Source organism: Somniosus microcephalus, chromosome 25 (genome assembly GCF_052327205.1).
Source record: "Somniosus microcephalus isolate GS21.2 chromosome 25, FLI_Smic_1.0, whole genome shotgun sequence".
Taxonomy (NCBI): domain Eukaryota; kingdom Metazoa; phylum Chordata; class Chondrichthyes; order Squaliformes; family Somniosidae; genus Somniosus; species Somniosus microcephalus.
The window spans coordinates 32,363,653-32,390,134 of NC_141011.1; the positions used below are offsets into that span (position 1 = coordinate 32,363,653).

The 26,482-nt window shown below is 46.6% G+C and overlaps 1 protein-coding gene across 1 annotated transcript in view; it reads left to right on the forward strand.

Moving 5' to 3' along the window:
- Nucleotides 1–26,482, forward strand: part of LOC147100641 (arf-GAP with coiled-coil, ANK repeat and PH domain-containing protein 3-like) — a 378,922-nt gene that overhangs the window by 321,634 nt on the left and 30,806 nt on the right. Inside the window, exons 10-18 of the mRNA XM_085967110.1 lie at nucleotides 7,896–8,008; nucleotides 10,125–10,176; nucleotides 14,547–14,647; nucleotides 15,668–15,779; nucleotides 19,134–19,342; nucleotides 22,600–22,669; nucleotides 22,767–22,861; nucleotides 24,342–24,556; nucleotides 25,759–25,857. Of these exons, the coding sequence (XP_085823236.1) occupies nucleotides 7,896–8,008; nucleotides 10,125–10,176; nucleotides 14,547–14,647; nucleotides 15,668–15,779; nucleotides 19,134–19,342; nucleotides 22,600–22,669; nucleotides 22,767–22,861; nucleotides 24,342–24,556; nucleotides 25,759–25,857 (1,066 nt within the window). The remainder of the gene's footprint in view (nucleotides 1–7,895; nucleotides 8,009–10,124; nucleotides 10,177–14,546; nucleotides 14,648–15,667; nucleotides 15,780–19,133; nucleotides 19,343–22,599; nucleotides 22,670–22,766; nucleotides 22,862–24,341; nucleotides 24,557–25,758; nucleotides 25,858–26,482) is intronic.

A 26,482-nucleotide genomic window follows, 5' to 3' on the forward strand; every position in this document is an offset into this window, starting at 1 on the left:
TATTTGTAGATCCTGAGTTTCCATCTCTCATTTATTCTATAGTTTGCTTTTGCTGTTAATGTCGGGTTACGTCCTTTTTCAATCCGATTAAATCCTAAACCTGCGTGGGGGAAGACTGAAGTGCAATTTGAGTATAACAATATTTTATTTCCACAATGTTCTCCCCATCTCTTGCAAAGGCACTGACTCTTGCTCGGATCTGGTTTCATGGGCGCTGGCTGGCACACAAATGCCACTTTTCGTGCATGAGTGTCTTCAGGTTATTTGGTCTTTGGGACTGAGCTGAGACTAGTCCTCATCTCATCTGATGTACAGAAACACTCACTTCATTGAAGATTGATGAGGGCAGGGAACCTTGGCTGATACTGTTTTTTCACCTCCCCCAGATTTAGAGTACGGAGCTCAATTATAACACCATCCACCTTTACATCTCCCGCTCTTCCTTTAAGACTCTCCTTAAAACCCACCTCTTTGACCAAACTTTCAGTCACCTCTCCTAACATCTCATCCTTTGACTTGGTGCCCATTTTTGTCAGATTGCACTTCAGTAAAGCACCTTGGGATATTTTTCCACCGTAAAGGTGTTGTCATTATCACGACCACATCTGAAATCAGTTAACTCAGCAAAGACCAGTGGTGGAACCTGGACCCTCCCGATGTGTATGAATCAGTTCCACTTTGGGCAGGACATTTGCTTGTTGAGCATTGGGACCACCCAAGGATAATAATTTCTAGGCTGGGACTAACACTTGGCACAAGTGGATCTAATTCCTCTATCCGCTATTTTAACGGTGAGGTTAACCTGGCTAAACACCTCTGTTAAAACAGCGAGCAAAGGAATTTGGTCTCAGTCTGTTGAATGTTTGTGCGATAAAATCACACTGCCTGATTTCCAGGCCCAAGCTTTCCTTTCGCTTGTTTCTGCCGCTTGAATTTTCCAAACTTCAAACCTGACTTTTTGTTCCTGTTAATCCGAGAGGTCACTGAATGCTGCCTGCGTACGTCAATAAAAGAACATCCGCTGCTCGGAGAGTTATACAGCAATTTAATATTTATAGACTTTACACAGTCTCCACTTTTTAATGTTTATACCTCCTTGTCTCCTTGGCCAGAATTTTCCTCAATTTGCATTCTTCTGGGACATCTGTTTTTTGTAGATTTTCTCCTTCCCCCATTGTAGGAGCGCTTAGTCCTGTATTGCTGCAACACACCATTGTGTTCTTAGTATGAATCTCCTGCTGTTTCATCAATTCATGCTTGTCTCCCTGCTTTCTGAGCCAGTACTGTTTTCAAATAGTGAAGTTCTCAGTCCGGAATTTATTTGCAAAGTGTTTACTTGTACTGTGGCAGTTATTTGCTGTTTACCTCTTGTGTAAATGGAAAAGAAAGTTTAAGCTTTCCAAAAGATGGGTGGAAATAGTTTACCACAGATCTGGTGAAGTCATACATCCAGGAGTGTCACTGCTGGGAAATGCAATATTGAAGGCCCATTCAGGCCTTTTGAAATACTGCAAGGCTCCCCAGTGACCTTTCGGATGAGACATTAAACCGAGGCCCCCTCCGCCCTCCCAGGTGGACGTAAAAGATCCCACGGCACTATTTAGAAGAAGAGCAGGGGAGCTCTCTCTGGTGTCCTGGCCAATATTTATCCCTCAACCAACATCACTAAAACCAATTTTTTTATCCGGCACGGACGGGACCGACGTGGTGCCGGTTCATCAAAAATTCCGGATAACCGAACGCTATAGTAAAAGATACGGAGCCGAGAGCTCCGTATAAAGCAACAAACCCTGTGCTTCAAAACAATGGCCACAAGTTGCAAGCGTCTCTGTAGCTTAGCAACAGCTGCAGCCACACCCTTGCACATCAACACATGGAGGAAGGCAAGTAATAAAAGTTACCTGAACCTACTCCTGAATTTTGCCGGTTATTTAATCGAAAGTTTCCTGTATCTGGTCATTATCTCATTGCTGTTTGTGGGATCTTGCTGTGCGCAAATTGGTTACTCCGTTTCCTACATTACAACAGTGACTACACTTCAAAAGGACGGCATTGGTTGTAAAGCGCTTTGGGACATCCTGAGGACAGGAAAGGCGCTGTATAAATGCAGGCTTTTCTTTTATAAGTGCCCTTTTATAGCAACATTGGAAAGCTCCTGGCTCTCATCCTAACTGCAGCCCACAGTATATTCCACTGAGATGCCATCAGCAGAAGTTCTACCAGTCCCACCCAGTCAATACGGATTGAAGCACAATGGAAAATAGCCCGCGTGTTCTCAGAAGCTGAACCGGATGAAATTCTTCCAAATCTGGTCACTGTTCCTGGCCCATGCTGATCTGATTCTCACCAACACTCCCCCACACAGCTTGCACGCCAAGCAGCGGGAACATGCTGCGCCCATCTGGATAGGATGGCCCATTGCAATGCCTTGGCAGCACAACCAGGAACAGATATAGTGGGCAAGCATAGCATTACAACTAAAACCACTGCCACTCCCTGGAATCAAATCCCCAGGGCGGTGCTTGACCCGAGCCACTCAGTAAAAGTCAGTGTGTTGTACCATGTACACTGAATATTCTATGTACAATGAATATTCTGTGTACACTGAATATTCTATGTACACTGAATATTCTATGAACACTGAATGTTCTATGAACACTGAATATTCTATGAACACTGAATATCCTATGTACACTGAATATTCTGTGTACACAATATTCTGTGTACACTGAATATTCTATGTACACTGAATGTTCTATGTACACTGAATATTCTATGAACACTGAATATTCTATGAACACTGAATATCCTATGTACACTGAATATTCTGTGTACACAATATTTTATGAATGTAACACATCTCAACATATTGCAACCAAAAACAATGTAAAAATACTGGAAAAAAAGGAAATCTAGCATCTTAATACGTATAATATTTCATATTCTTATGCAGGCTAACAATGATCCTATCACCTTCTTAACTTCTCCTCTGTCCTTGAAAGGATTTTTTTTTAGAATTCCTGTGCTATAAGTTTATTCCCTAAGGGGCTTTTTTGCCCTTTTTTGGAAACAAAAAGCAATTTGATTTATTCCCTAACAACAAAAGTGCACGGGGGTTGGTAAAAGACTGGTGTCTGCTTGATTAAGCAGGGATGCCAGAGCAGAATGAGGCAGATGGTGCCTCAGACCTCGTCCAACGCGGCGACCGCTGAGCCTGTGCAGTGCCTCGGCCTGTCTGCTGCTGAGGGAGGGGTTGCCTTGTTGGAGAGGAACCCTCAGCTGCGGAATGCCTGTGAAGTCGTTTTCTGGCGTTAACCCTTTGCCCCTTGCTCTCCCTCTCTGCCGCTGCTGTTTTGAAGGCGGCAAAGGGCATAAAGGGTTAAGCCTGGCCGGGTTTTTTTTTTGGGGGGGGGGGGGCTGTAGGCGCGGTCGGCGAGAGCAACTCCAGCCCATCAGTGTTGCAGTTACGAGAGAGTGACAGCTGTATGTTAATGTGAGCTATTGTGTGGGACTGGAAGCACGAGGATCAGGCAGGTGGCTCTAGTGGGGCTGACACACTTCAGCAACAGACAGTGCAGTGTCGGCATTCAGAGGAGACAGACAGACAGACAGCAGAGTTAAGCTGCCAAGAGAGCTTTAGCACCGATCCTTGCTGCAACTGAAATCCGAACCGTAGCTTGATCGGACCACACTCCTTGTTTTGAAGATTACGGAGATGGTGCATTTATAATTGACGAGCTTTCAGATCTTTGATCTTCTCCTCGGGGTCTTGGGGTTCAGTTCTCACTTTTTCTCTTTTTTAAAAAACTGTTTTAACCCGTTTGGAAAAAAATGAAGATTTTTGGCAGGCTTGACTACACGCTGGTGAGTTGGCAAAGTTAGAACGCGTCCCCCGTTTTGTGTTTCTCTAAAATGTAACTGCAGCAAACCAGCGAAATAATGAGAAGACGAGAATTGTTTCTTTAATGCAGTAGGAGAATTTGTTGTGACCGGTAGGATCTGGCAGAGCAAAGAGACCTAGCTTGTAATTTTAAAATATGGGCGCAAATGATTATTTTATGCTGATATTCCATTGTAAATTGGCAACTGCAGGTATTTGGTTGCGATTTTCAATAAAAATATGATGGACATTACTGAAGTGCTCTATCTGGTAATGTAAGATGACTTGCTATCACCTCGCTGCAGGAGGACGCAGTACCTCTTTTGTGTGGGAGATGTACAGGCATTGCATTTTTAAAATAATGCTAATACCACACTTGCAAATCAGATTCACAGTTAGCATTTACTGTATTGATTCTGTGCTGCCGCCGCCGGTGATCAATATCTGGCTAACAGCCGGCTCACTGAGCATAGATTTCTTAATTCGGAATGAAAGAAGTGGAAATTCCCCAAACGCATCAGCGATCGAGTCCAGCGTGGTCCTGGTGAGAGTTCCGGGACATGATACTCAGCATCTTTCTGCAGAAATGTTAAATGATCTTTATTGTGTCCCAGAGGGACTAAGTTGGCTCCATTTCTGGGGCAGTTGGACTTAGAAAATTCCCATTAATGCTCAGAGCTTTAACCTGATGAACTTGCTAAGTGCTGGACCAATAATGATGGTCCTCTTTGTACAGGCATCTCAAGAATCTGAGGTGGAAGATCTAGCTCCAACACTATTTCCCATTTCTCTCTCCCTCACCAGCGCTGGTGCTGTACTGATAGGAAGATTGGAATCGACTGATAAATTCTGGTTCAAGGTTACCCTGTTTCACAATTTGCCAATTATGTGAATTTAATAAGTCAGACCTTGAGCGGGCTGGCAAAGCCATTTTAAAACGTAGAACTGTGAGAATGAAATAAATGGCATTGTTTGGTTTGGTTTCTGACTCAATATCTTATCCATGAAGGTGGGTGGTTAGACAGCCTTACCTTTAACTGTGTAGGGAGAAAAACCAGTACCCTTTGTACCACATGACAACAAGTAAAATAAAAATAGCCTGCCTCTATATGACCTTTTCTAATCTCATGAAAAGATAAAGGGAAAAGTTACCGCCTCCTTATTGGTAGTACTTGTCTTACTTCGGGCCATGTTTAATTAGATTAGCCCTTATTTGTACTGCTTGGATGGGTCTGTGGACATAACTAATTAGACGGGTCCAGTCATAGCATGTTTCTATGTAAATGGATTGATAGGACTTGAAGTTTCAGCACCATGGATAGAGGAGATTTCAGTCCCGCTGTGTTAGAATTCCATTTGATCGAGTTAAATACCTGCTACATGACATTTATTTATTGACGCATTTTTAAGTCGTTTAGTTTGACTGCAGACAGTAGGCATGCAGATTGGATTTTTAAAAACTGCTTGTATAGTGCATTATATCGCTGGATAGAACAGATTTTGTTGCTGATTCTAGAAATAATACTTTGTGAATCTCTATGTTCTGCTCTGAAAGTGGCTGTGGATGCTTTATTTTTCCTCAGCTTTCACCCAACTGGCCATTGTGAGAGCACACAGTGAATTTTGACCCGAGGGAGTGCCACATCTAACCCCGTCCCTGTCCTCACCATTCACACACGGGCTTTACAGCAGTGTTCAATGGATAGCTATTAGGAATCCTTTGATTTTCCCCACCCTTTCCTAGCCCAAGGACACTGAGGCTGTTTGTAGTTGCCTGAACATCCACCTCAGTCGAGGTAGTAAACACCTGGGGATTGAATCTGGACCATCCTGGTCTGTGAAGTTCAACACCACGCCATGCAGTCTATTTACCCACTGAGTCACCAAGGGAGCCCAATCTTGCCACTGCTCAACTGCAATCCAGAGTTTAGAACCTCAGGATGTACATTCCTGAATAATAGCTCCATCTAGTGGCTTCTGGACACCTTTCCGTCAGTGTGAGGACTGCATTATTTGTTTTTCTATTCATTGATGGGATGTGGGCGTCGCTGGCTAGGCCTGCATTTAGTGCCCATCCCTAATTGCCCTTGAGAAGATGGTGGTGAGCCGCCTTCTTGAACCGCTGCAGTCCATATGGCGTAGGTACACCCACAGTGCTGTTAGGAAGGGAGTTCCAGGATTTTGGCCCAGCGACAGTGAAGGAATGGCGATACAGGTCCAAGTCAGGACGGTGTGTGGCTTGGAGGGGAACTTGTAGGTGGTGATGTTCCCATGCGTCTGCTGCCCTTGTCCTTCTAAGTGGTAGAGGTCGTGGGTTTGGAAGGTGCTGTTGAAGGAGCTTTGGCGAGTTGCTGCAGTGCATCTTGTAGATGGTACACACTGCCGCCACAGTGCGCTGGTGGTGGAGGGAGTGAATGTTGAAGGTGGTGGATGGAGTGCCAATCAAGCGGGCTGCTTTATCCTGACTGGTGTCGAGCTTCTTTAGTGTTGTTGGAGCTGCACTCATCCTGGCAAGTGGAGAGTATTCCATCACACTCCTGACTTGTGCCGTGTAGATGGTGGAAAGGCTTTGGGGAGTCAGGTTAGTGATATGACAGCACTCTAGGAGAATTCCCTACTCTTCTTCAGAAAAGTGCCACAGGAGCTTTTATGTCTATCTGAACTGATGGAGCTTCACTTTAACATCTCATCCAAGAGACAGCACCTCTGATAATGCAGGACTTCCTCACCAATGCACAAGTGTCAGCGTGGATTATGTGCTCAAGTCCTGGAGCAGGATTTGAACCCACAACCTTCTGACTCAGAGACAAGAGTGCTACCACTAAGCCAAGCTGAGTAGGACAAAGACTAATCAAGACTGCCAGCAAAATAGGAGCACAGGAATGTACAGGAGGTCAGATTTAGGACTGCAGGCTATGGGCTGGAAGAGGCTACAGAGCTATGGAGGGGCAGGCCATGGAGGGATTGCAAACCAGGACATCAATTTCAAATTCAGTACATTGAGGGGCAGGGAGTCAATGAATATAAGTGAATATGTGGTGATGGGCAAGTGGACTTAATACATGGTGTGGAGATGCCGGAGTTGGACTGGGGTGGACAAATGTAAGAAGTCACACAACACCAGGTTATAGTCCAACAGCTTTATTTGAAATCACAAGCTTTCGGAGCGCTGCTCCTTCTTCAGGTGAAGTGGAGAAATGCATAAAGACACAGCTTATATAGTCAGAGAATCATGTCAGATGTTTACAGGTAACCTTTTCAACTGCCATTTATCACACCTTAATACAGGTTAGGATGTGGGCAAGATGAAATGTGAGCAATGGAGTTTTGGAGGAGTTGGAGTTATGAATGCTGAAGCTAGGAAATCCAATGAGATTGATGGAGAAGTCAAGCCTTGAGGTATAGAAAGGACATAAGTTTCAGCTGTGGTGGGACTGAGGAAGGGGCAGAGGCGAGTAATGTTGCAGAGGTGGAAGTATATGGTCCTAATGATGGATGGGATGTGGGGTTTGAACCTCTGCCTGTGCACCAAGGCTGTGCACCATCTAGCTCAGCTGGGGCAAGTAGCTGGGGAGAGTGGCGGAATCACGGGCAAGGTTACAGAGTTTTTGTGGGGGGTGAATAAGATGGTTTTAGTTTTATCAGTGTTCAGTTGGAGAAAGTTCTGGCTGATTCACAACTTGATGTCAGATAAGCAAGCTGAACTCACCGAGATGGTTGTGGAGTTGAGGATGGTGGAGAAGTGGAGCTGAATTTATCTGCATCTATATGGAAACTGAGCCCACCCTGTTGGTCACATATACAGGAGCAAAGTTAGAATGAATCATAATGTTATGTAACTCTAATTATTTACATGCATTTCCATTATTTAGTTGCATCCTTTGTTATTACATTGGTTGTCCAATCGTATGTATGTTAACAATGAACAGCAGTGTCCTCAACTTTTGAGAGGCAAGATGTTATACCGTTTCAGAGTATTTACATTTATCACAAATATACTTTTTTCCATCCACAGGACTTCTCATACGATGATTCCAAAGTTGAATTCAATATTGATGCTCCTAATGGTGTGGTGATGGAAGGTTATTTGTTCAAGAGAGCAAGTAATGCCTTTAAGACGTGGAACCGGTATGTGGTGATTCCTCTTAATTGTGTTCCTAAACTGGGAACAATAAATGCCTATATTACAGTAGTGATCAACCAAGAGCCTTTGGAGTTCTGCGTTTGATGACATACACTGACGCCGGAGCTGTAGTGTAAATGCAACCCGAGTCTGGAGTCGGGGCTGGAAGTGTGACCAGAGGGAATTTCAGTCAGGTTCGCTCTGGAGTCACACTGCATGGTGGGTCCTTTTGACCTTGTGCGATATCAGATCAGCCAGCCATTATAGATCTCTCCTGCTTTTCATTGCCACTGACTTTTTAATGGACACGATGTCGCCCATTTTACACCAAGTCAAAATGACCCCCCCCCCCCCCCCCTTGTGTTTAGCATTGGTGCAAGCTAAGGTTGTGGTGTAGCTGTGCCTTAAACTAGGATTTACTTCAGGAGTGTCGCCTATCTTTGAGGTCGGTTTTCGAAACAAAATTGGACTCAGCAAATTTCCACGCAAGTCCAACATCCTTTTACTAAACATAGCGTGCAGCTTGAAGCATTCCTTTACGGTCATATGACTAATTCAGTTTATTGTCCCTCCTGTCCAGAGCAGCTGTGTCATCTTTGAAAATGTGGATGTTTCTGAACCTCGTGAGTAGTTAGTGCTGAAAGAAACTAGTGGGCGATGTAGGTTAACCACCCACCCTCGCCTTGGGTCATACTCGGTGTCTATCTGACAAATCTTCATTATTAATGGGGGTTAAAATTCTGGGTAACAATACACCATGCAGTGGAAATATTACAAAAATGTGGACATCAATTTTAAGACTGTTGGAAAGGGAAAGAGACCCAGTGGCTATAAAGGCAGACTAATGGACTCCCAACCATGGATTCAAATTCCAGCTATGATTTGATATTTGCGCTGTGAGGGGTGAGCTTTGCCAGTTTTGGATATATTGACCAGACCGGAGGTGGGTAGGGGTAGGGGTGGTCATTTTATGCCCATGCCCAGGAGAAAACAGTTGACAGCATTCCTGGAGATGCCTAAAGGCTGGGCCAACTTACAAGTAGACGATGGCATCTTGTTTGAATGTGTGTATTTGTGGGGAAAGTATCGGGCAATTGCCGCGGTGTTGCACTGAGGGAGTGGAGTACGCCCTTTCATTCCATGTGTGCGAATCCTGGAATCGCAGGTAGGCCTGAACACTGGAATTCCTGCACGCCACATTCTAAAACTCTCTGCGTTTTGTAGAGGCTGCTCTAATAGTGTGTGCCGACCTCATTATCCCTCCATAGCCTCAGTCAATACGATTGAAATGGGTCCCTCAATCAGAGAAAACTGGAACCTCTGGGCTTCCCTGCTGCATGCTTGAGAGATTGGATTCTTCAAGCTGGGACTGACAATATAAAGTCCAATATATCCTGCAGTAGGAGAATATTTCAGATATGTTAAGAGATATGAAGGCGCGTGTGTAGGGTACATTTTGGGAGGCAAGGCTCCCAGTGTGGAGGCTCAACAAGATCGAGGGTCAAAGAATCAGGCCATAGATGAGGCTGCCTGATTTGCTGATTTTTTTTTCCCCAGTGATCGCTATCAAGCATCCTGACCTCCACACTCGATTCTGTGTCTGTGTTCCCAGGAAGCGCAGCTGCATGTTGGGATCCTTTCCTCCTTATATTTCTGTTTCAGGAAGGATGTTGTTTGTCTTTGTGATTGTAACTGGGAAAAGCTTTCGGCCTTGCCCCTTTACCTTTTTGAGTGTGCTGATTGTTGAATCCAGTCCTCCGGCAGTAACATATCTATCACTGGAGGCTGCTCCCAAACTTCCTTTGTTCTGCTGTCCCTGAAGACAACAGCCTATTGATCCTGTCAAGATGAGCTTTGGAAAATTGATAGCTCACTTTTTCTGTTCTTGACACACAGGTTATATTTGATAAATGTCCATTAACTAATAGGAGCAGGAATCCCATATCTGCCACCCTGACCGATCTCTCAAGCTAATTTAAGTGGAATTACCATAATGTTGGTTTCGCAAAGTAATCCGAGGACTTCACTACATCAGGACATTTTAAAATGTTTCCATGTGTTTGTTCTATTACGAAATATGTTTGATAACTTTTAATTGTGATTTTTTTTATTGTATTTTAGGAGGTGGTTTTCAATACAAAACAGTCAGCTGGTCTACCAGAAAAAGATGAAGGTACGAGGCCCACACTGTGAGGGTTACTTGATTTTTCAGAGAGATGATTTGCTCCTTGCACACGTTTTTAAGCTTTGCCCCAATGTTTCGAATCCTGGTTGTTTAAACTCTTATTTTTGCATTGCTGCAGCGATGGGTTCTCGGGGAGGGGCCTTGCAGTCACCTGAAGTCGGGGATAGGGCGGGGGAATGGGACTGACCGGATTGCTCTACAGAGAGCCGGCACGGACTCATTGGGCCGAATGGCCTCCTTCTGTGCCATTGTGACTCTATGGGCAGGATTTTCATTGGGCCGTGGAGACGGGATTGGAGGCATGTGGAGGGTTAAAATCCCGAAATCGGGGGGCACGAACTCATCCCGCCCCCAACTCACCTCCATGTCAGTTTCAAAGGAGGTGGGTACCCAACCCGCACTGGGACCCGCCTCCCCGAGGCGGGAAGGGGATTAGTGCCTGTTAACAGGTAGTTAACAGGCAGTTTTTAGCCTAATCCCTATTTTCATTGTTGAAATGTGGGATTCCCGACGGCTCCAAACCACGCCAAGTTAGCAAAGCGGGCCGTCGGGATGAAGGGCTTGGAGGGGTCGAGATGTCCGGTGTTCAGGTGAGTGATGGGTGCACGAGTGCAGAGGGAAGTGTGTTTGGTCTGTGTAAAGTGTTTAAAGAAGTTGTACTTACATTTACATACCTTTACAACCTTCCTTCAGGTCTCGGGAGTCCCTCATCTCACTGGCACAGAAAGCAGAATGGCCGCGATCTGTCAAAAGTTCCAGCATTCAGCTTTCTGTTCCGGGGAGATCTCTAAATCATCCTGACAGGAAGGAATTAACTTGGAGTACAAATTGTCAGTGTTTGACAGCTTCAAACAGCTGTCGAACGCTGATATTTCATCTGTCAAAAGGTCTTGACAGATGAAATGCCAATCTGTGACATCAGCTGTTGCCGGGTGGCCCTTAATTGGCCTGCTGAGCCTGCTGGGTGGGTTCAACAAGGTCAATCAAGTCAAAATCGCGTGGGTTGGCTAGAACTCGATGGAGGCGGGACTACAACCCCGAAAGTTGTAGTCCCGCCTCCTACCCGACTCCTCAATGAAAATCCAGCCCTATGAGTTTTGTCAGCAGCTAGTCAGACCTTGAGCTGGGAAGCCTGACACAAGCAGGGCATCCTGTCTGAAGGAAAAGCGTACGTTTTGCCCACACCTCCCCAAAGCAAGCCCCTGTCCAGCGATTCTCGTGTTGCCGACGCAGAAAGTGTCGCGGTCACGGAGGAGGCTGCGATCCCTTTGCAGTTCCTTGCAGCAAGGAGAGCACATGGAGGTCAGCACCTGTGGCCAAAGAGGCGGGAACAGTGGGAAAGCTGACTGCTCCCTTACAGCAATAATGTTTCTGACAACCACAGCTGTAATTCTACACCAATTGAATTTATAGTAAATAAAACACATCTGACTTTGCAATTATGTATACAGTATTGAGAGTGTATAGGAGTTCAGTGAAAGAACATTGAAAATTGTCCTATCAAATGGATTTGAGCAGTGGGCTTTATTTTCAGCTGTCTAAAGTACAAGCTTTCTTTATCATTGCACTTTTTCACCCCAATTTTCTCCCCTTCTGGAGGTATTGACTTGTACTGGGCTATGGTGCCATGGATACCGGCTGCTCTCCAGTACCTCGTGCAGATGGCCATTCTTCATGTGTATTGAGCATCGGTGAACTATTTAATATCAGAGGGCATTGCAGCCGAGACCAAAGCCTGACTTTTCAATACAAAATACTGCGGATGCTGGAAATCTGAAATAAAAACAGAAAATGCTGGAAATACTCAGCAGGTCAGGCAGCATCTGTGGAGAGAGAAACAGAGTTAACGTTTCAGGTCGATGACCCTTCATCAGAACTGGAAAAAGCTGGAGATGGAGCAGGTTTTTAAGCAAGTGTGGGGGCAGGGAAAGGGGGGAGGGGAGGAAAGAACAAAAGGGAAGGTCTGTGATAGGATGGAAGGCGGGAGAGATTAAGAGACATTAAGAGATGGTGCAAGGCAAAAGGAGATGGTAATGGGACAAGTTAAGAAACAAAAGATGGCTCTAGATGAAGTGTAAATGGCAGAATGAAAGACAGCTGCCATGTGGGAGAGAGAAAAAAATATATAATAAATAAACTGAATGGAAAAAAAACAGGAATGGGGCCGAGGTTGTGATCTGAAATTGTTGAACTCAATGTTGAGTCCAGAAGGCTGTAAAGTGCCTAATCAATAGATGAGGTGCTGTTCCTCGAGCTTAATGTCTCTTAATCTCTCCTGCCTTCCATACTATCACAGACCTTCCCTATTGTTCTTACCTCCCCCCTTTCCCTGCCCCTACACTTGCTTAGAAACCTGTTCCATCTCCAGCTTTTTCCAGTTCTGACGAAGGGTCATCGACCTGAAACGTTAACTCTGTTTCGCTCTCCACAGATGTTGCCTGACCTGCTGAGTATTTCCAGCATTTTCTGACTTTTCAATAGCAGCCGTTTATGTTGTAACATAATTCTGCTGCTGAAACCCTCATCCATGCTTTTGTTAACTCTAGACTCAAATATTCCAACGCTCGCCTGGCCTGCCTCCAATCTTCCATAAACTTGAGCTCATCCAAAACTCTGTTGCCCCGTGTCCCAACTCGCACCAAGTCCCGTTCACCCATCACCCCTGTGCTCGCTGCCCTGTGTCCCAACTCGCACCAAGTCCCGTTCACCCATCACCCCTGTGCTCGCTGCCCCGTGTCCCAACTCGCACCAAGTCCCGTTCACCCATCACCCCTGTGCTCGCTGCCCCGTGTCCCAACTCGCACCAAGTCCCGTTCACCCATCACCCCCTGTGCTCACTGCCCCGTGTCCCAACTCGCACCGAGTCCCGTTCACCCATCACCCCTGTGCTCGCTGACCCGTGTCCCAACTCGCACCAAGTCCTGTTCACCCATCACCCCTGTGCTTGCTGACCTACATTGGCTCCCGGTCCCCGAATGCCTCAATTAAAAATAAATAAATAAATAATTCACCCTCATGTTCAAATCCCTACATGGCCTCACCCCTTCCTATCTCTGTAACATCCTCAAGCCCTACAAACCTTCGAGAACTCTGCGATCCTCCAACTCTGGCCTCTTGTGTCTCCTCCACCTCCTTCGCTCCACCATTGGTGGCCGTGCCTTCAGCCGACTAGGAGCCAAGTTCTGGAATTCCCTCGCTAAACCTCTCCGCTTCTCCACCTCTTTCCTCCTTTAAGACGCTCCTTAAAACCTACCTCTTTCACCAAGCTTTTGGTCACCTGCCCTAATGTCTCCTTATGTGGCTCGGTGTCACTTTTTGTTTGATAATCGCTCCTGTGAAGCGCCTTGGGCCGTTTTACTACGTTAAAGGCGCTATATGTATGCATGTTGTTTTTGTTGGTGGTGGAAAGCAGATGGCTGGTATTAGAAGATGGGCAGTAATCACAATCCCACCAGAGCTTCCCCACTTTGCAGGCTGATGGTTGGGACCAGAGGAAGTGCCCGCTCCCAGCAGAATAGAGCTGACACGCCAGCGAAAGTGACAATCAGTTATTGCCAACTTGCCGCCAGCTCCTCGCAGGCTCGCTGCGATGCTGATCTGGGGAGTGGCACGGAGGGCCACCTTCCTTGCACCCACCTCAGAGGGCATCTCGGTCTCTCAGCACCATTTGGCAAGGCAGCTGAGGCAGTAACTCCTATCCTGCACACCAATTCCCAGCATGCCGATCACCTAACGTGGCTGTCCAGGGTTGCTAGGCAGCAGTGACTATAACCAGAGACCATGGGAAGGGCACAGTAATATTAATCTGCAACTATGCTAATCAGCTGACCTTGTTAAATTGGGGGTCCCTCTTTGGCTCGGGGGTCAGTTTTTGTCTGACTACTCTCCTGTGAAGTGCTTTAGGATGTTTTACTCCATATAGGCACTGTCTACATACACAAGTTGTCGTCCAGTAGATTTGAAAACCAACAAATTGCCAGATTAGCAAAAATTGCACCAACATCAGAATATCACAATTCTGTCCTCGCCCAATATCCGCGCACACACTCACGTCAGTAGCAGTCACTGGATAGTGATCACGAGCGAGAATCCCGCCTGAGTTTTCCCTTCCCTAGCTTACTGAGGACAGTTCTTGTACTCCTGCTATTGCCCAACCTGAGATCAGCACAGACTGGGGATTGGATCGAGGAACCTCCTCAACTACACGCTTGAATCTCACACTGGACAGCCCTTCACTAGCATTGCCGGTGGCGATCAATTTTGATGGTAATTTAATTACCGGTTGGATGAAAGGACGTTCTTTCTCTCCAACCCACGAACCGTCGGCCATTTTTGATGACTTCTGTTTTAATTTTCAGGATGCACTAACGGTGGTGGTTGATGATTTGCGACTTTGTTCTGTCAAGCCCTGCGAGGACATCGAGAGACGCTTCTGCTTTGAAGTTGTTTCTCCAAACAAGTGAGTACACAGCAGAAAATGGCGGCTGCTGTAGAATCTCGCCCAGTGGCCATTTTTCTATCTGCGAACCTAAATAGTGAGGGGTCAGATTTAAAAAACGTGTCCGTCAATATTCTCGGTTTATTTTTCTTACATTAATGGTGCAATCACTTTCAAAGATTCGTGTACGTTAACCCCCAGGTCTCTCTGTTCCTGCACCCTCTTTAAGATTATAACATTTAGTTTATATTGCCTCTCCTCATCCTTCCTACCAAAGTGTATCACTTCACACTTCTCTGCGTTACATTTCATCTGCCACGTTCCTGCCCATTTCACCAGTCCTCCTGAATTACGTTCCTATCTTTCTCACGGTTTACTACATTTCCAAGTTTCGTGTCATCTGTAGACTTTGAAATGAGGCCCTGTATGCCCAAAATCCAGGTCATTAATATATATCAAAGCCCTGCCTCCAGAGCCTGGGTACCAATGTACTGCCAGTGCGTGCCATTTATCCTGGCCAAGCCTACTGATGTAGGCCAGTACCCTGCTTTCTGCTTTCTGGCTTGTGCGGACTTCCCCCAGCCTTCGGGATGGTCTGGTGGCCAGGAAATGAAGCCGGGAATTTCAGCTTTCAACACCTGGGCAAGCCCATCCCTTTCATCTTGTGTCTCACGGCCAAAGTGAATTTGATTGTTTTTTTTTTTAAAAACAGGGATTAGATTTTAGATCAGACTTGAGTTTGGGAAGGAGGATAGCCTTAGACCCACTTTAAGTTGATGGATTTTACTTTCTCAAATCAAGCTAAGCAACTTGGTATGTTTGCGCCTACCTGTTTCAGCGAAAGACAGCAGTCACCATGTTCTCGCCATGTGTGTAGCTCTCATTTTGGATGTTCCATTCAAGGTGCCCAACACATGGTATGGCCGCTTGTGGAGGGTAAATGTTATCCAGTCTTTAGGATTATTAAGCTAACTGCCTCAGTTAGGTATAAATGTCGCCAGGCCAGGCATTTTTAGCTGACCGCACGCTTGCTTTCTACAGGAGCTGTATGCTGCAGGCGGACTCTGAAAAATTACGACTAGCCTGGATCCAGGCAGTGCAGGCCAGCATCGCCACTGCATATAGAGAAAGCCCGGATAATAACTACATCAACGTAAGTCCCACGCAACCTTTCATACGAGCCGTGCCGCCCCGAGTCTCTTTTCAGCTGTGATGGAAACTTTGGCCCTTTTATTCTATCCTCCAATTATCCCCCAGTTTAAATCATCGGAGCATCACAGCCGGGCCTGGCGCCAGCCGCGGCGCCATTGGTAGCGCTCTCGCCTCTGGGTTGTGGGTTCAAGTCCCGCTCCTCTAGAGATTTGAGCACAAGATCTGGGCTGACTCTCCAGTGCAGTACTGTGGGAGCGCCACACTGTCGGAGGTGCCGTCTTTTGAATGAGCCATTCAAACCGAGGCCCGGCCTGCTCTCTCGGGTGGGTGTTTATGCTTCAGTCATGTTTGACACTGTGGGCTGGATTTTCATTGGGCCGTGGAGTCGGGATTGGAGGCGTGTGGGGGATTAAAATCCCGAAATCGGGGGTCCCGACCCCATCCTGCCTCCATGCCAGTTGCAAAGGAGGCGGGTACCTGCCGCGCACTGGGACCCGCCTCCCCGAGGCGGGAAGGGGATTAGTGCCAATTAACTGCCTGTTAACAGGCAGTTTTTAGCCTAATCCCTATTTTCATTGTTGAAATGTGGGATTCCCGACGGCTCCAAACCACGCCAAGTTAGCGAGGCGGGCCGTCGGGATGAAGGGCTTGGAGGGGTCGAGATGTCCGGTGTTCAGGTGAGCGATGGGTGCATGAGTGCAGAGGTAAGTGTGTTTGGTGTGTGTAAAGTGTTTAAAGAAGTTCTACTAACCTTTACTTACCTTTACAGCCTTCCTTCCTTCAGGTCTTGGGAGTCCCTCATCTCACCGGCACAGAAAGCAGAATGGCCGCCAGCTGTCAAAATCTGTAGCATTCAGCTTTCTGTTCCAGGGCGATCTCTAAATCATCCTGAGAGGAAGGAATTAACTTGGAGTACAGATTGTCAGTGTTTGACAGCTTCAAACAGCTGTGAAACGTTGATATTTCATCTGTCAAAAGGTCTTGACAGATGAAATTTCAACCTGTGACATCACCTGTTGCCGGGTGGCCCTTAATTGGCCTGCGGGCTCAACAAGGTCAATCAAGTGAAAATCACGTGGGTTGGCCGCATCTCAATGGAGGCGGGACTACAACCCCGAAAGTTGTAGTCCCTCCTCCTACCCGACTCCGCAATGAAAATCCAGCCCTTTATCTCTCTACAAACATTACACCACACTTAACGGTGTCACGCATGAAAAGTGTATATTATATTTACGCCTGATTGGTTCAAATGTCATCATATTGATAAAGCAGCAAAAAATCACAACTGGTCAATCTTAAAATTAAGTGTAAAAAAGAGAAAGAAGGACAGTTCTGTTGTTATTTCGGATTTCCAGCATCTGCAGTATTTTGCTATCATAACAGTTTTATTCCTGTTGCCCTTGATAAACCCCCCGCCCCCCCCCCCCCCCATGAGAGGAGTCGGAGATTTACAAGCAGCTGCTAATCTAGAGACAGATTTTTCTGTGTAACAGCAATTAGCCTCAATTTGACTTCAGGATGTGCTGCGAGCAGTTGTTCCACAGGGAATCGTTGAGCAGGTAGAAAATTTGTGACAGGCCACGTTGAACACAACCTCAGCAGCAGACAGCTTTCCACGAGGCTTTACATCTATTAGGCAAACGCTTCCCTTGTTATTATATAATGTTGCTTTGTGCGTTACATGGTACGCTGTTCCTGTTATTATAAAGCAGCATAACCTCTGACTTGCTGTCAGTAGTGCTAGTAATTTAGTTAAAGGTACTTGGGGAAAAAAAAAATCCTCATCCTACTCCTCACCTCAGTGCTAGCACCCTGAATACACCACCTGCCAGTCTGACGCACACTCCACCACAGCACGCCCGAGATCAAATGCTGCTAATTGCAAACCTGTATCTCACTAGTCAGAGCTCCGACATGCAGTGTCAGCTGCCACTACTTTTTAAAAAATATTATTCTCTGCGGAACTATGGGGGGCGATTTTGCCAGCCCTGGGGAGGCGGGACTGCTGGGAAAATGGGAGAATTTGGGGGGTTGCCCAACCCGCCCCCATGCCATCTTTCCAGGAGGTGGGTAGCCGTCCCACACCGGGTCCCGTCTCCTTGGAGGCGGGAAGGGATTAAAACCTATTAACTGCCTGTTAACAGGTAGTTAGCTGGCAGAAAATAGGATTATCCCCTTTTTGCCCTCAAGTGCGGGCTTCCCAAAGGCTCCGAACCCCGCCAGGTCAGCGAGGCAAGTAGTGGGCCTGCAGGGGTTGGGGGGGTGCAAAAGTGTGGTGTGAAGGCAAGTGATGGGTGCAAGAGTGTAGAGGTGAGTATCTGAGGTAAGTGCAAAGTGTTAGTAAAAGTGTACTTACCTTTGTTTCTGCCTGCAGGCTTCAGTCGGTTTGTATGTGGAGAGTCTCGGACCTCCATATTGCAGATGACAAATGGCCGATGCATTCTCAGATGCAACAACCATCTAATTTCTGTAAAAGAAAGAAGTTTGATGAGGTCTTGAATTTAAGACCTCATCAAACTACAGAGAATGTAATTGTTTGACAGCTTCACAGAGCTGTCAAACGATGACAATTCACCTGTCAAAAATTTTTGACAGATGAAACGTCATATGTTGACGTTCTCTGCAACCGGCTTTCCCTTAATTGGCCTGCTAAGCCCGCTGGGCGGGCTTAACAAGATCAATCAAGGGAAAATAGCGTGGGTTGGCCAGATGTTGATGGAGACGGGACTGAAACCCGACAAGTGGGGGTCCCGCCTCCAAAAGCTCCCCATTGAGAAAATCACCCCTACGGTTCCTGACAGCTGGTCTGAATGGATCAGAGAAAGTCCGGTGGCCAGAAAATGAACTGTAAGACAACTGGAATTGGATAGTGCCGTGGGATCTTTTGCATCCACCTGAGAGAGCAGAGGTTTAACGTCTCATCTGAAAGACGGCACCTCCGACAGTGCAGCAGCGTTACTGCACTGGAATGTCAGTCTAGATTATGTGCTCGTCTCTGGAGTCATGGGGTTATTTGTGAATGTTGACAGATAATTTTAGAAAACACTAATGCGCTTGCAATTGCTTGGTGCGCTCGGCTCGTTAAGAAAAAAGCATTTCACTGACTGGATTTCACTTGTTGTACTTGGTTATGTGACAAATAAAATTGAAATTGAAATTGAATTGAATTATATAGCACATTATCGCATCAGAACGTCTCAAAGTGTTTTGCACGATGAACTCGTTTGAAGAGCAGTGACTGTTGTTTGTAAGTTTATGGACATGATGCCTGTGAGCTGCCGGCCGTGTTACCTGTGAGAATGCAGCAGGCCTGGGCACCCCCCACTTTAAATCCATTCCCATATCTTCCTCGCAGAGACTAGACAGAACCGCATCTCCATCTACGAGCAGCATCGACTCTGCCAGTGACTCCCGGGACCGCAGTGTGAAGGGCGAGAGCATCCTGCAGCGAGTGCAGGGGATCGCCGGGAATGACCAGTGCTGTGACTGCGGACAGGTTGACCCTCGATGGGCCAGCATCAACCTCGGAATAACGCTGTGCATCGAGTGCTCTGGAATTCACAGGTAAATGCCCAGGTTTCTCATTCTCGGATGTGACCCGGGGTTAATCCTCCCCAAGTATTGGGTTTCAATTGGCTGGAAGAGTCGCCCTTAAAATTGCTTTACAGCCAATGAGAAGAAACCCTTTTAAAAAAAAATATTGAACCCACAGAGGATGGGAGGCAGAAGAAAAACAGATAGTTAAGAGTTTAAATATATTTTCTTAACAGGAAAAAATAGTGCAAAGTCAAAGATTAGATTGTGTGGAAAAAGAGTAAAAATTAGGATACTCAGGAAGAGAGGCAGGAATAAAAGGACCTGCTCACTTTGTAAATTTTTATGTATAATTGTAGTTTAGGTGTTGACTTCTTTTTAATACAATAAATCTGTTGTTGAGGTTTGAGTATCTGTTGCCATATTTTCAGTGTAACAGTTTATGAGCCGTACCCTTACAAAAACCACAGCCCGGGAGGGCGGGAGGTTCTCTAGACCTACCGACAGTCTAAGTGTTAAAGGGGGCACCGATTCTCCAGCACGTTTCAGGATAGACTGTTCTCGGGTCCAGCTGGTGATAATTCACTGAAGCAAATCACGCTTTTAATTTCCCCAGAGTGACTGATCACATTGGAAGCGGTGAACAGATTAAACAAACAATACATTGAAACACCACCTCTTGGGTCACTTTGATTAAACAGTCTTAAGCAAAAAAGATTTTTTTTTTTCAAATCCATAAATTTTTCACTTACTTATGATTTTAATATCAGACTTGATTAAGTAGCCAGCTGCACACTTCAAGCTCCTGGAGCAGTAATAATCCAGCGTTATTAGTAAACTGATTGACATCAGCACTACACACAGTGCAGCGACTGCTTAAAACTGACTGTTGTGGAGCGATGAGTTTTGGCGTTCTCGCTACCTCGTTCTTACTGGCACAAAACCGTTGCCGCACCTTGAGTATTGTGTGCAGTTTTGGTCACCTTACCTGAGGAAGGACGTTCTTGCCATGGAAGGAGTTCAGCGAAGATTCACCAGGCTGATACCTGGGATGGCAGGAATGACGTATGAGGAGAGATTGTGTCGATTGGGTTTATACTCACTGGAGTTTAGAAGATTGAGAGGGGATCTCATCGAAACCTATAAAATTCTGTCAGGTCTGGACAGACTAGATGCAGGAAGGATGTTCCTGATGGCCGGGGAGTCCAGAACCAGGGGTCATAGTCTAAGGATAAGGGGTAAGCCATTTAGGACTGAAATGAGGAGGAATTTCTTCACCCAGAGAGTGGTGACCCTGTGGAATTCTCTCCCACAGAGGGCGGTGGAGGCCAGTTCATTAAATATATTCAAGAAAGAGTTGGATATATTTCTTGAGGCTAAAGGGATCAAGGGATATGGGGAGAAAGCAGGGACAGGGTACTGAGTTTGGATGATCAGCCATGATCTCATTGAATGGCGGAGCAGGCTCGAGGGGCCGAATGGCCTACTCCTGCTCCTATCGTCTATGTTTCAGCATTGATTAGAAGGAGGTCATTGCCAAGCTAAAAATCAGGTTACAGTGAAGCAGCAGTCCGTTTTCTACCTCGCCCGGTTTATTTATTTTTAAAGAAGAGGTGTGGAACAGGCAGCCGGTTTTGCTATCACCCATTTTTCGCCTGGAGATGAGCTAAAATGACCCCCTCCCAACAGTAGTAAACTGGCAGTCTCACTTAGAAAGGCCACAGGATGGCTGGGGTGGGAAGTGGAAAAAGTCACACTAGAGTAGCAGAGGGTGGAGTAAGTCGAGTAAGATTTGCTGTCCAACCTGATCTTCAATGCTAAGATTAGATTTGAAGAAATGGGAAAGTATTCCATTTTCCAGCACGAACATTCCTCATCATGATGACCACAAAACTTGTATTTAAAAAAAACCTGATCTTGCGATATGGGGAACAGGGGAGTGGGACTAATTGGAGAGCTCTTTCAAAGAGCCAGAACAGACTCAATGGGCTGGATTTTCTCAGCCCCGAGGAGGCGGGTATGGAGGCGGGACTGCCGGGAAAGTTGCAGAATTTGGGGGCGGGTGGCAAACCCTCCTCCGTGCCTGCTTGCCAGGTGGCGGGAAGCCGTCCTGCCCCGGGTCCCGTCTCCTTGGAGGCGGAAAGGGATTAAAGCCTATTAACTGCCTGTTAACAGGTAGTTAACAGGCAGAAAATAGGATTATCCTCATTTTTTGTGCTGAAGTGCGGGCTTCACGACCTGGGGGAACCCCGCCGGGGTGTAGGAGATCTGCGGGGATCGGAGGGGTCTGAAAGTGCAATGTAGAGGTGAGTGATGGGTTGCAAGTGTGGAGTGATAAGTATGTAAGGTGAGTGTAAAGTGTTAGAAAATGTACCTTTGTTTCTCCCTACAGTCTTCAGCCGCTGTAGAGCCGGTGTCCCCGACATCTCCATTGTAGAGATCACAGACTGGCTGTTGGATCCTCCGATCCAACAGCCAGCTGATTTCTGCAAAGTAAAAAGGTTTGATGAGTCCTGAACACAAGGGCTCATCAAACTACACAGAATTTCAGTGTTTGACAGCTTCACAGAGCTGTCAAATGATATTTCTTCTTTCAAAAATTCTTGACAGATGACACGTGCTCTGTCACTGACTTCCCCCTAATTGGCCTGCTGAGCCCGCTGGGCGGGCTTAACAAGGTCAATCAGGGGAACGTCCCGCTGGTTGGCCAGAAGCTGATGGAGGCGGGACTGAAACTGGGCAAGCAGCAGCCCCGCCTCCAACGCGTCTCCATTTATAAAATCCAGCACAATGGGCCAAATGGCCGCCTTCTGTGATTGATAAGCTGAGTACGGGAAAGGTCCATTATCTGAAGCTGGATTCAACACCTCTTCCTCCCAGTTAACCAATTTGGTTCATTTCCAAAGGTCACCATCTAATTGAGGGGGTGGCATATTTCAGCTGCGTGCCCTGTGGTCAGTGCGTAGCTTTACAATCGCATAATATAAAGTTCCAAGTGTAGATTTTATCAGTTCATGGTCCCAGCACAGAACTTTGCGCATCGAGAACTCAGAGGAGGAGTTCTGGCCAGCAGGTAGGTGGGCCAACAGGACTTTCCATTCATTGTGGACTGAAAACACTGAAGGACCTCTGACCTCCCCACTTGCATTCCCGCTGCGCGTTCTTGACTGAACAAAGCTCTCTGACGGATGTATGAATTTGTGAAACCGTGCCCTACAGTGCTGTGTTTTGTCTTCACAAATATCAACAATTCTTATGTTTTTTGATTATTATGTTCTTTCTCAAAGGAGCCTTGGGGTCCAGTGTTCCAAGGTTCGTTCGCTCACATTAGACTCCTGGGAGCCAGAATTACTTAAGGTAACATGAATTTTGATACTTGAAAAAATTCACCTTTATTCAACTTATTTTGAATGATTTTCTACAGCTTCGAATTAAAATGTTTTTTTTCTTTCAGTTGATGTGCGAGCTTGGAAACAACGTCATTAATCATATTTATGAGGGAAGATGTGGGGAACACGGACTGAAGAAACCGCAACCAGCAAGCACAAGGTCAATTTGAAAAATTGTACCATACCTCATTAAGGATGCTGGCCTTGTTCCCCTATGGACTGGTGATTATGGTGCTGGCTTCCCTGCCAGATGGCCTGACTTGGATCTGTCTGCCACCCTGGGCATCTGTTGGCTCTGCTCTCAGCCCTTGGGTGCCTCCAGAAACGCATCGATCCACCTCGGGCTCAGGGAAAGGGGCAAAAGTTGGCACCATCCATCATGTTCTGCTACAAGCTACCCTTCTGTAACAGAGGAGGGTTCGGCAGCAGCTGTGGAGCGGCCTGTGGCCTGCGGCGGACAGAAATGTCATTTTACCGGGGTCTCTTTTTTATTTTGTGTTCAAATATTCTCCGCTTGCTCCTGAAGCTGCTGGGGTCAAGTTCTACAGAAAATGAACCTTGTCACCCAAGTGGCCAATCATGTGTAAACCTAGTCAGTGAACATTTGACCCTGGGTGAAGGGCATCACATGCTGTCCCTACCCAATGTCTGCATTTGATTGAAGGAACACTGGCTGATTTTTCTTCTCCATAGCCCAGGACACTGAAGAGAGACGTTGTGCTGCCACTGATGCCTGGCTGCAATGAGCTAATTTAGCGCATACCGGGAATTGAACCTGAGATTTTCCAGGTCTGTGTGACTCAGTATCACACCAGGAGGAGCTACAGAAAACCCTTTGAAAAATGTTTAATGTTCTCAGCTCTGTGACACTCGTATTCATACCCTCGGACATGAATCAGTCCTCGTATTCATACCCTCGGACATGAATCAGTCATTCATGAAAGAAAGACTTATGAAATAATACTGAGTGGCCTACGGGTGGCGCTGTCCAGGGAGAGTATAAATACTCGGGCACGGGCCCAGCTTGCGCAGGACATTCTTAACAGGAACTAGTGAAGGACACAACTAGACCTCCATGTTGTAAAACAATTGATTAAAGCTTTGTTTAACGCTTAGACCAAGTGCCTAGTAGTTTTCTTACGTCACCCCCCCGTATGTAAACAGTTAGTGGGGGCTCGGCTTGTTTCATAAGAATTAGGAGCAGGAGTCGGCCATTTGGCCCCTCGAGCCTGCCCCGCCATTCAATAAGATCATGGCTGATCTGATCTTGGCCTCAACTTCACTTTCCCACCCGCTCCCCATAGCCCTTTGATTCCCCTGTAGCTCAAATATCTGTCAATCTCCGCCTTGAATATATTCAGTAACTCAACCTCCACAGCTCTCTGGGGTAGAGAATTCCAAAGATTCACGACCCTCAGAGAAGAAATTCCTCCTCATCTCCGTCTTAAATGGGCGACCCCTTATTCTGAAACTATGCTCCCTAGTTCTAGATACCCCCACTAGGGGAAACATCCTCTCAGCATCCACCCTGTCGAACCCCCTCAGAATCTTATATGTTTCAATAAGATCACCTCTCATTCTTCTAAACTCTAGTGAGTTTAGGCTCATTTCTAACATTTTGAATTTACAAAATGTTTTAGGCAGCAGAAGGAAACCTGGATCAAAGCCAAATACGTAGAAAAGAAGTTCCTTAAAAAGCTGCCAAACGCTGAAGCACTTACGGATACCGAACGGAAACCGCGGCGATGGAGCGTCAAGAAATGCCGGCGGCACAACAGTTCCACCAAAGCTCCGACAGCCCGGCGGAGGTACCGGCAGGACACCGGTAGTGTGTCACCAGCAACATTCGCAGCAGGTAAAAAGCCAAATTATTCAATCCGTTTTTATTCCTTTCTTCTCTCCTCACCTGAAGATGTGACTCGGGCTGGGGCCTGGTTCCACCGGAATGGGCAGGCCGCCATACCTTGCGTGATTGGCTCTTCTTTATACGCCAACCTAAACAGTCCAGGCAGTTTGAGCACGAAGGGCACTAGAGCCAAGCTTGAAAGCCGTCCATCCCTGATGTTCAAGTCAGTGTGCATCTCATCGAGTCTACAGCACATCGGCCCAACTGGTCTATGTCGCCATTTATGCTGCACGCGAGCCTCCTCCCACCCCTCTTCATCTCACCCTATCGGCACATCCCTCTATTCCATCTCGAACAAGTCTCTCGTTCGCGATAGGAGCTGGAACCCTACCTGATTTTTCCCATCCCTGGCCATGGGTACTGAGGCAGAGTGTAGTGTCCCTATTCACCCTGGATGCTCATCATTAATTCAGCACAGTGCGCCAACCTGGAATCTTCCTGTGTAAGGCAGAGGACCACACCCGAAGGTGCACTTATCACTGGGGGCACTGGCTTTTAGTTATCTCCTCTTTGCTCCGAATGACTCCTCCCATCATAGTAATTAGTTTTTATCGAGTCATTTCTAGTTTCGAAGCAATCTAGTCTAAGGTACGACGTTGTACCTACAATACAAATCACTTAATACTCCAAAAAATCTTACTGTAAAATGGGTTGTTCTGAATGATATCATTAGACTCAAAAGGATAATTAAATGCACTGTCCAGGGTACAACTGAACCCTACAGACCGGGCATCTTCCCTGGGCTGAGTTGACGGATCTCAGCTGGAGTGGCAACTGAGGCAGCGCGTTTGACCTCAGCACCCCTAGACCAGGAAGAGGAAGAGGCTCCCCACTCTTAATTGTTATTTAGTGGAAGAAAGCATGCGTGTGGACAAGATCAGGGCACGGCTGCGATGCCCCCCATGGTTGAATGCTCACTGCCCTAGACTCTCACGTGAAGACTGGCCACGGGTGAATTGCTGAAGGGTGACGCGCTCCCACGGAGCTGTACCCCACGTGAGCCCCGCCCCTTCAGGAGAGCGGGGGGGAGGGGGGTAATTGGAGGGCGAATAAAAGAGAGATCGCTAGCATTAGCTTTGGTCTTCCCTCTGTATTGCCGCTTGGCTAATTGCTGCTTTTCTTCCTGTGTTGGTCACAATGGCAAAACGCAGCGGCTGCACTGGAGAGAAAATTTCGAAGAGACTCCCTGTTTTGTCCCGATGAACTCGACTCGCTGTTTTCTTACTTTGATACAACAGCTGGGCCTCGTAGTAAGTATATTCTCATGAACTATCCACACAGCGCTGGCCACGTAAGTGCCACTGACTGAATGCACAGCACTGACTGAATTACACGGTACAGACTGCAGTTTTAATGATTGTACTCCAATGCTGTGATGACACCCAGCAAGTTGTTTCACTGTGTGCCTGCCCCTCGCTCCCCATCACTTCTAAACCACTAGTTAGGCCTGAGCTAGAGTACTGCCTGCAGTTCTGGTCACCACATTACAGGAAAGATGTGATTGCACGAGAGAGGGTACAGAGGAGATTTACAAGGATGTTGCTGGGAGTAGAGAATCTTAGCTATGAGGAAAGACTGGATAGGCTGGGTTTGTTTTCCTTGGAACAGAGGAGGCTGAGGGGAGACCTTATTGAGGTGTATAAAATTATGAGGGGCATAGATAAAGTGGATAGAAAGGACCTATTTCCCTTAGCAGAGGGGTCAAAAACCAGGGGGCACAGATTTAAAGTAATTGGTGGAAGGTTTAGAGGGGATTTGAGGGGAAATTTCTTCACCCAGAGTGATGTGGGGGTCTGGAACTCGCTGCCTGAAAGGGTGGTAGAGGCAGGAACCCAAACCACATTTAAAAAGTACTTGGATGTGTACTTGGGATGC